We start from the raw sequence: 10,487 nt of genomic DNA, 5'->3' as shown, positions 1-10,487 counted from the left end.
TTCGCTTTGGTTTTCTTTTTAATTTGCGCGCCATTTTTTTTTTTTTTTTTTTTTTTACCCGTTTGCAGTTAATTTTTTATTGTTATTATTTTCATTGTGCGGCAACTGCTGCTGTTGCTGCCGCGGCGGGGTGTCAAAAGGGCTGGCATGGCACTGCCTGCCATGGGCTAGGGGCGAGGCATAGGTGGAGGCGTGGCAGCCGCCACTTGGTCAATGGCCAGTTTTTTAGTCAACGCGTAAAATATGCTTAAATATTTTAAATTTAATCACACGCTTCGCTGGCCTCGGCAAATACGTCAATGCATATGCAAACAAATAATGCTAGCGGCGGGACAAAGTGTAAGCCACCCACACACACACACGCACACGCACACACGCACACGCACACGAGCATGCCCAGGCACAGGCACACACATGGAGTAGTCAGTCTGCCCTCCTATAGGCTTTGGCTACTTCAGAGCGTGGAAGGAGAGAGAGAGAGGAGAGAGTGTGTGTGTGTGTGTGAGCCAAGAGCTGATTGACCACATATTAATAGCAATTAAAGCTGCGCGAACAATTTTTTTTATATGTCAATAAGATGAACAGATGGGATTTACTCTTGAAACATAAGCGGCTCAACATATATTTAATTGTGACTTGAAGCTGGGGTAGTAGAGTCACTACCTACCTGCTAGAGTGAGGTAGAGTCAGAGTCAGAGTCAGAGTCGGAGTCGAAGTCTGAGTTTAAGTCTGAATCAGAGTCAGAGTCAGAGTCAGAGTCAGAGTCAGAGTCAGAGTCAGAGTCAGAGTCAGAGTCAGAGTCTGAGTCTGAGTCTGAGTCAGAGTCTGAGTCTGAGTCTGAGTCTGAGTCTGAGTCTGAGTCTGAGTCTGAGTCTGAGTCTGAGTCAGAGTCAGAGTCGGAGTCGAAGTCTGAGTTTAAGTCTGAATCAGAGTCAGAGTCAGAGTCAGAGTCAGAGTCAGAGTCAGAGTCAGAGTCAGAGTCAGAGTCAGAGTCAGAGTCAGAGTCAGAGTCAGAGTCTGAGTCTGAGTCTGAGTCTGAGTCTGAGTCAGAGTGAGTTTGAGACAGAATCAGAGTCAGACTCAGTACAAGTTCTAAAATTAATCAAATAGACACGTAAAACTGTATTTTATGTAAATGAAGAAATAAATAAATATATACCCTAAATGTGTTCACTTTATTCTCATCTAATTTCATACCGATCAAACCAAAACACTTCGGGAGATTCGTACAACTAGCTTTTCTAGAGCTATGATTTAACGGAATTTCTTTTGATTTGACTTTAAGCCATAGATGATGCACAATCCTCCAATTTCTAACCAAAGATCTGCTAGCAATTTGGGTGTCGACCCCTAGCGAAACTCAGACACTTGCCTTAAGAGAGAGCCTTAAGCCTTGAAATATTTTGTTACAACAATTCCTTTGTCGCATCTGTCAAATGTTGTGTATTAAAAACTGAATTTCCACAAAAAACATAAATTTTTGACTGCCTTGGCTGTTGATTAGGAATTCCTGGAATTATTGAGAATTTCAAAAGGCAAAACAGAATTTTGATTTATTCATATGTGACATAAGAATTTAGTTCTTCTTCTGTTGATTCGATGGAATTTACATATCATTTCTTTTTCAGCTATGCACAAAGGCTCATATAAATTGCATTATTTTTCAGTTCCGGTTGCAGCAGGAGCAGTAACAGCAGGAGCAGGAGCAGGAGCAGGAGTAGTATACTGACAAAGGATCGCTGCAACTTCTGATGCCAGCGACACGTCGTTCATTAAAACCAAATACTGCACTGCTGTGGCCGACACAAATTCTAGTATGTGTGTGTGTGTGTGTGGGTGTGTGTGTGGGTGTGCCTATGTATATGTTGGCAAATGCCTCCAGAGCCATTTGACTCCGATTTCGGTTTGCGGCCCAAGTGAAATTTATATGCCCAAATTTAATGAACTTGAAGCATTTGCACGTTGTCTTGCAACGTGAGCCACACACACACACACACACATGCACGCACATCCACTCTCCCTCTCCCTCTCTCTGTCTCTCTCTGTCTCTCACACACTTTTGGTCTCGCTCTTTGGGCAAACAATTCACTTGCGCCCAAATGCACTTTGGCTGCCTGTCTTTTTGGCCTTGGCTCTGGCAGATTTTTGGGGCTGCCGGCCTGGGGGCGTCTGTTCTGGGCTCCAGTGCTGGGCTCGTCCTGGGCCTGTCTCCTGATTGGGCACTGTGGCCATTTGCTCGCAATTGGCATTGCCAATGCATTTGCTGAAACATAAACTAAACCAATGTAAGACGCACGAGCTTCGCTGTCTGTGCAGCTGGAGCTGCTGCTCCACTTCGTCTATCCAGGCCCAACACGAACCTCAAATGTGGCTCCAGGAGAGCGCTAGCTGTATGTGTGTGTGTGCGAGGGAAAACAGCATGAAAATCATATTATAAATAAATTATGCAATTATAATTACACAAGAAAACTACTTGGGGCGAAACAACTTACACACACACACACACAGGCACACAGATACACGCATACACGTGCACACTAAACGCCAGCAGCGACATGTGCTGCATGTGTGTGTGCACACATCTCTCTTTATGCCTGTGTGTGTGTGCCGAGTCCTGACTGCTGTCTCAGCAACGTGTCTGGGAAAAATGCTCCAAGTTGTCAAGTCGAGCGCGTCTGACTGCCTGTCTTCATCTCTTTCCCACTCTATCTCTATCCCTCTCACTCACTCGCGCTGTGTGCGTGCGTAGCTGTCCTCGCCTCGCTGTCCTTGTCCCTTCTGGCGCCCCATTGTAGCGAAGTAACAAATAGCACAAGTACAGGAAAATAATTACATTTTACGTGTTCCTATTAATCTTGCTGAGTTTTTAGTTTTAGTTTTTAGTTTCAGTTGTTTGCCCACTAATTCACTTTTTGTTCTCCGTTCTCTTTCTTTGCATTTCACACCATTGTTCGCCGTCTCTGTCACTTTTTCCCTCCCTCTCTCTCTCTCTCTCTCTCTCTCTGACTCACGAATTCAATTTTCTAGCATTCCGAAGTTTATCTGGCAAAGGCTTTTGAGTGTCTTTGACATAGAGCCGGGCGTATATCGTGTCTATACCATATATAAGTATTTGTTATATATAATCCTCATTAAATTAGTAGTAGTAGAGCCTTAATAACTCAATACTGACAAATAAAATAATATACAAAATAATATAGTAAAAATTTTAATGCAATTTTTATTATATATGACAAAGTTGTATGTGTTTTGGCCTCAACTAGACATATCAAGGGATATATCCATCCCATTTACCAGGCTGTCTCATTTCATTCGCTCATGGCTTCGCGTAAACAAGTTTCACACCTCATTCCAAGCTGTTAGAGGACCACTGGAACCTGGAAAGGTACTTCCAAATGCAAATCTTAAATAAAGTTCAATATTATCATATGATATGGTATAAGAGAATAGATAAACAGCAACATCAAGCATATACATAACATTTAGTATATCACATTCGTATAACATGAAAAATGAATCTAATCCGTTGCCTGCTCACTCAATCGCATTCGCATAGCTCGGAATAAATTCTAAAGCTCAGCTGCAACAAATTTATTTTCCGAATTTCCCTTTTTCATATGAAAAGTTCTACGCAATTTGATTGTTTAATTTGGCGTAATCATTTATTTAGAAACTACTTAAATGCGTTCATATATTAATTTCAGTATTTTAATGTTTTATTTTAATCGCTTTGAATTATTATTTTCAAACAATTGGCCACACACACACGTACACAAAGGCTGAAAGAGTGGGACAGACTGTGCGAGGTAGTGAGCCAGAGAGACGGACTTACTTTATGGTTTTTGACCTGCTTTGTTTTCAATTTAGTGCTCGAATAGTTTTAGTTTATTGCCAGCCACAAAGCAAAAAAAAAAAAAAGAGGCGTGGCTCGCATACAGGCCGTGTGTGTGTGTGTGTGTGTGTGTGTGTGTGTGTGCGGCTGCTGTTGCATGCAACTAATTATGCTTTTTGGCACTTGGTAGTTTGCTCTTTTGTCACTTAGCAACATCATAAGCCGCTTAACCCACTAAAGCCACACACACACACACGCACACACACACACACACACAGACGCACAGCCACGCACACGTAAATCTCATTAAAGTTAAGCGAACATGCTTCAAAATTAATTTCCGTAATTCTGCACTTGAGTTGGGGCGTTTTACCCTGTTCTGTTGTTTCGCAAACATTTTTTTCAGCTTCTTTTGTATTATTTTGTTGTTTTCGGTTGCGTGTATCGAAATATAAGATGAGAACTATCCAACGTTTAAATGCCATTACGTATTGGTGTGCGTGTGCGTGTGTATGTGTGTGTGTGTGTGTGTGTGTGTGTGTGAGTGGGTGGGGGTGAATGTGTTTGCCTGCATTGCATCTGCATTGGATGGCCAATAATTGAGTTGCTTAAAAGTTGTATTGAATGGCATCAAATGCAATTCAATTTCGTCGAATGCAAAGCGAAAACAAAATGGCGGATAAGAAGGGGATGGCCAAATATGAAATACCTCTTTAAAGGGAACTCATACAGATATTTAGATAAAAACGTGGATACACAAATGACGACAGTGATATATGAATGTAGGTAAAGAAATAGTTATAGATAGACGGACAGACAACTATTTGAACATGATACATAGATACATAGGATACATAGAATACATAGAATACATAGGATACATAGGATACATAGGATACATAGGATACATAGGATACATAGATACATAGATACATAGATACATAGATACATAGGATACATAGGATACATAGGGTACATAGGATACATAGGATACATAGGATACATAGATACATAGATACATAGATACATAGGATACATAGGATACATAGGATACATAGGATACATAGATACATAGATACATAGATACATAGATACATAGATACATAGATACATAGATACATAGATACATAGATACATAGATACATATATATTGATTGATTGATTGATGGGTTGTTTGGTTGTTCAATAGATTGATTGGTTGATTGTTGAATTGATTGTTTGATTGATTTTTGGATAGCTTGTTCGGATGATTAATTCATTGGTTGTGTTTTTGTGTTTTTGGATTGTTTTTCTTAATGGTTGTTCGGTTGATTAATTGAATGTTTGGTTGATTGCTTGATTTCTTTTTTGATTGATTGCTTGGTTGATTGTTGGATTGTTCAGTAGATTGATTGATTGTTGGTTTGATTTGTTGGGTTGATTGTTGAATTGATTGTTTGATTGATTTTTGGATTGTTTGTTTGGTAGATTGATTCAATGGTTCTTTTTTTGGTTTTTTGATTGTTATTTTTAATGGTTGTTCGGTTGATTTTTTCCTGATTGGTCGCTTGATTGATAGTTTGATTGGTTGTAAAGTTGACTGTTCGGTTGATTGCTGGTTAGATTGTTGGATTGGTTGTTCGTCGTTTGATTGATTGGTTGAATGTTGGATTGGTTGTTTGGATGATTGTTTTATTGATTTTTGGATTGCTTGTTTGGTAGATTGACTCATTGGTTCTTTTTTTGGTTTTTTGATTGTTATTTTTAATGGTTGTTCGGTTGACTTTTTCCTGATTGGTTCCTTGATTGATAGTTTGATTGGTTGTAAAGTTGATTGTTCGGTTGATTGTTGTGTTGATTGTTGGATTGGTTGTTTGGATGATTTTTTGATTGATTGTTTGATTAATTGTTTAATTGATAGTTTGAGTGGTTGTAAGGTTGATTGTTCGGTTGATTGTTGGGTTGATTGTTGGATTGATTGTTCGGTTGATTGTTGGATTGGTTGTTCGTTTGATTGATTGGTTGAATGTTGGATTGGTTGGTTGGATGATTGTTTTGATGATTGTTTGATTGATTTTTGGATTGCTTGTTTGGTAGATTGACTCATTGGCTCTTTTTTTGTTTTTTTGATTGTTATTTTTAATGGTTGTTCGGTTGATTTTTTCCTGATTGGATGCTTGATTGATAGTTTGATTGGTTGTAAAGTTGATTGTTCGGTTGATTGTTGTGTTGATTGTTGGATTGGTTGTTTGTATGATTTTTTGATTGATTGTTTGATTAATTGTCTGAATGATAGTTTGAGTGGTTGTAAAGTTGATTGTTCGGTTGACTGTTGGATTGGTTGTTCTGTTGATTGTTCAGTTGATTGTTTGATTGATTGTTGGATTGATTTTTGGATTGCTTGTTTGGTTGATGGACTCATTGCTTGTTTTTTTGATTTTTTGATTGTTTTGTTTAATGGTTGCTCGGCTTTCTTTTTTGGTTCTTTTTTGATTGGTTGTTCAGTTGATTTATTGGTTGGTTGTTCGGTTGATTTATTGGTTGGTTGTTCGGTCGATTGTTCAATTGGTTGTTCGGTTGATTCTGATTTGGTTGCATGCTTTTTTCGAACTCGACGTTTTTTGTTCGGCGGTTGTTCAGGCTGTTGTTTAAGCTGTTCTTTATGTTGTCGTTTGCAGTTTTGTTTAGGCTCTTTGGGGTTTTGTTGTTGGTTTTCTTCTTGGTTTTCTTGTTGGTTTTGTTGTTGGTTTTGTTGTTGGTTTTCTTGTTGGTTTTCTTGTTGGTTTTCTTGTTGGTTTTGTTGTTGGTTTTCTTGTTGTTTTTCTAGCAGCTTTTCTTGTTGTTTTTCTAGCAGCTTTTCTTTTCTCAGTTGATTTACCGCCCAAAATTGTTGATCTAGCCTGCGTCGCCTTAGATCTTCTCCTTGTAGCCATAGCAGTCCCTCTTTCAATTCTGGGTTTTGTCGTTGTAGTCTTAATTGTGCATCGAGCAATACGCGTTGTAGCTCTTCATATTTGTGTTCTCTACATCGTTCTTTTAGCAAGTATTGTTGCTTCAGTACGTATTGCCATTGCTGTTGTATATGTAGGCGTAGCTTTCGTTTTTGTTCATATAATTCTAGTTGGCGTTGGGCTTCTTGGTTTTCTGGTTGTTGGGTTTGGTATTGTTTTAGCCATTGCATTGCTCGTTCTTGTTGCAGCTTTTCTTCTTGTTGCTGTCGGTTTTGTTGTTGTTTTAGTTGCTCTTCCTTTTGCTGTTTCTGTTCTAATTCTTTTAGCCATTTATGTAGTATTTCTTTTTGCTCTTTCTGCCATTCTGGTATTTCCTTTTGTTGCTGTTTTTCGTGTTGTTGTTGTTGTTGGTTTTCTTGTTGTTGCTGTTGTTGGTTTTCGGGTTGTTGTTGTTGTTGTTGGTTTTCGTCTTGCTGTTGTTGGGTTTCTTGTTGTTGTTGTTGTTGTTGTTGGTTTTCGGGTTGTTGTTGTTGTTGTTGGTCTTTGGGTTGTTCGTCTTTGTATTGATTTAACCATTGTCTCACTAGTTCTTCTTCCTTAAGCTTTTCTTGTTGCTTATTTAGGTTTTCTTGTTGTTGTTGTTGTTGGTTTTCGGGTTGTTGTTGTTGTTGTTGTTGTTGTTGTTGTTGTTGTTGGTCTTTGGGTTGTTCGTCTTTGTATTGATTTAACCATTGTCTCACTAGTTCTTCTTCCTTAAGCTTTTCTTGTTGCTTATTTAGGTTTTCTTTTTCTTGTTGTTGGTTTTCGGGTTGTTGTTGTTGTTGTTGTTGTTGTTGGTCTTTGGGTTGTTCGTCTTTGTATTGATTTAACCACTGTCTCACTAGTTCTTCTTCATTAAGCTTTTCTTGTTGCTTATTTAGGTTTTCTTTTTCTTGAATTTCTCCTTGTTTTTCTATTGCTTCTTGTTGTTGTCGTAGGAGTTCTTCTTGTTTTTCTTGTAGTCTGATTCGTTCTTGTTCTTCTTGTTCTTCTTGTAGTTTCATTTGTTCTTGGTGTTGGTGCCATCTTTTTAGTTTGCTTTCGTATAGAAGATCCCAGTATCTTTGTAGTTGTTGTTCGCGTTCTCTTCGTTTTTCTTCCTGTTCTATGGTTTCTGGAATGTCGAAATCGGTTAGACATAACCATTCTTTTAGTACTCCTTCTTTTTTGTTCTGGAATTGTGCTTCAACTTCTTCGTTTTCTTGTCGATGGCGTTCTCGTTCTTGTTGACGTTCGATTTCTCGTTGTTTTCGTCGTTTTTCTTGTTCGCTTTCCTGTTTGTGTTCTTGTTGTTGGTTTTCTTGTTGTTGCTCTTCATGTTGCTGGTTTTCTTGTTGTTCGTTTTCTTGCTGTTCGTTTTCCAGTTGTGTTTGGCTTTCTTGTTGTGGGACTTTTCCTATTTTTAGTAGTTTTAAATGCTCCCTTCGTAATTCTTGTCTTTGAAATTCGAGGTGTTTTTTTAGGTTATCCCATTTATCTTGTAGTTGTTGGCGGGTCTCTAGTTCTATTGCTCTCATTTCTTCCCTGCATCGTTCTAGGTATTGCTTTAGGTTTTCTCGTGGTTTGATTTCTTCTCGTTCTTCGTCTTCTTGTTCTTGGACTTGGTCTTGTTGTTGCTGTGTTTTTTCTTGTTGTTGGCCTTCTTGTTGTGTTTGGCTTTCTTCTTGTTGGGTTTTTTGTTGTTGTTGGTTTTGTTGTTGTTGTTGGCTTTGTTGTTGTTGTTGTCTTTGTGGCTGTTCGCTTTCTTGTTGTTGGCTTTGTTCTTTTTGTTGGTTTTCTTGTTGTTCTGGGCTTTCCTGTTGTTTGTCCCGTTGTTGCTGTTGGATATGTTGTTGTTTTAGCCATTTTTTTTTCAGTCGATCTTTTTGCTCTTTCAGCCATAGTAGCTGTTCCAATTCTTTTCTTAGTTGTAAGCGTAGCCAATGTTGTACTTGCCACTCCTCTTCGTTCTGGTGTGGTTGTCTCTGTCGTTGTTTGTTTCGTTTTTGGTTTCGTTGTTTGATTTTCTGTCGTTGTTTTCTTCTTTCTTGTCGTTCTTGTTGTCGTTCTTGTTGCCTTATTTTTTGTTTTGCTTTTTGTCGTTCTTGTTGCTCTAGTTGGTATTCGTGTTCTCGTTTTTGGATTTCTCGTTCTAGTTCTTCCTCGCTTTCTTGTGTTAGTTCTTCCTCGTTTTCTTGTTGTTCTTCCTCGTTTTCTTGTTGTTCTTCCCCGTTTTCTTGTTGTTCTTCCTCGGTTTCTTGTTGTTCTTCCTCGTTTTCTTGTTTTTCTTCCTCGTTTTCTTGTTGTTCTTGTTGGTTTTCTTGTTGTTGTTGTTGATTTTCTTGTTCTTCCTCGTTTTCTTGTTGTCCTTGTTGATTTTCTTGTTGTTGATTTTCTTCTTGTTGTTGATTTTCTTGTTGTCCTTCTTGTTGATTTTCTTCTAGTCCTTGTTGTTTTAGTAGCTTTTGATGATGCTTTTGCCACTGTAGCTTGTTCCACTGTTCCTTTCGATATTGCTCTTTGAGCCATTCATATCTCCGTAGCTGCAAATTTCGTTGTTGTTGTGCCTGCCACATTGGATCTTCTTCTCTTTGCTTTTGTTTGTCTTGTTGTTTCTGCCATATTCGCTTTTGCTTTTCCCATTGCTTCTGGAATTCCTCTTGTTGTTGTTGTGGCTTTATTTGATGGTACTTTGCTTGCCATTGATGATTTAGTTCCCTCTGCTTTTCTAGTTCTTCTCTTAGAGCCTTATGCTTCTCTTGAAATTCTGGATTCTCTTGTCTTTTCAATACATCTGCTTTTTCAATCCGTTTTTCGTTATAGGCCCTTAGAGTTTCCTTTAGTTCTGTTTGATATACTACCCAGTTGAATCTGTGCTCTCTAGCTAGTGCTATTAGTTCTTGTTGTTTTTCGTCCTCCGCATGGTAGGCTTCCTCCAATACTCTTTCTAATTGGTCTTCTGCATCTAGTTCTTTTTGTTTTTTTCGGGCCTGTCTTTCTTCGAAGAATTGTATTAATTCTTCTTGTTCTTTTTGCCATTTTTTAACCTCCGGATCTTTCATTATTAGTAGAGCTGGGTTATCTGTATCTATAGCTCGTTCATACTTTATTAGCCGCATTACGTTACGTTTTTCTTTGCTTTTCTTTTTCAATAGTTCTATCTGCTTTCGGTGTTGTTCTTCTAGTTGTCGTCTTTCCAGCTTCTCTTGTTCTTTTTGTTGTATTTCTACTTGTCTGCGTGTTTCTTCTCGTTCTCGTTCTAGTTCGAGTTCCAGTTTCTTTTGTCTCTTTTCTCTCCTTTGTCTTCTCTTCTCATTGCGTTCCCATCTTTCTTTTCTCCTTTGCGCTTTTGCTGCTTCCAGTATTCGCGCTTTTTCTTCAAAGAACTCTTTGATTCGTGTATAGTTCTTGGCTTGCAGTTCGAACCTTTGGAAGTCCTCAAATTTCATGATCAGATCTGTCACGAGCTGTATGGCCCGATCCGTCCTCGCCTTCGCATCTGGTGCTTGGGTCTCGCTGTAAACAGACTTGGACGATTCCAGTTTGAGCCTCATCAGCTCCAACCTCTTGACCGTTTTCTGCAGTCGACTCAGGGGCTTGCCCTTGTCTCTCGGGCGACTTGCGTACTTGACCAAGTACCTGAATAAGAACGGATTCTTCGTCATGCACGGTTGGCATATGCTGAGCTCCTCGATCTGGCCCTCGAC

At 38.9% G+C, this 10,487-nt stretch overlaps 1 protein-coding gene across 1 annotated transcript; it reads right to left on the bottom strand.

The window, feature by feature from the left end:
• Positions 1 to 915: 915 nt before the first annotated feature.
• Positions 916 to 10,136, bottom strand: LOC149090576 (uncharacterized). Its single transcript, XM_089263547.1, has 2 exons — positions 6,282 to 10,136; positions 916 to 921 (listed from the first exon to the last, which is right to left on the bottom strand). Exons 1-2 carry the CDS (start codon positions 9,897 to 9,899, stop codon positions 916 to 918), a joined length of 3,624 nt encoding a protein of 1,207 aa, XP_089119673.1. The 5' UTR covers positions 9,900 to 10,136.
• Between the last annotated feature and the right edge of the window lie 351 nt (positions 10,137 to 10,487).

This window comes from Drosophila navojoa, chromosome X, assembly GCF_054131105.1.
Source record: "Drosophila navojoa isolate 15081-1374.11 chromosome X, UAZ_NAV_1.0, whole genome shotgun sequence".
NCBI classification, from domain to species: Eukaryota; Metazoa; Arthropoda; class Insecta; order Diptera; family Drosophilidae; genus Drosophila; species Drosophila navojoa.
The sequence above is the reverse complement of the archived record's forward strand: the minus strand, read 5'-3'. Positions and strand labels throughout refer to the sequence as shown.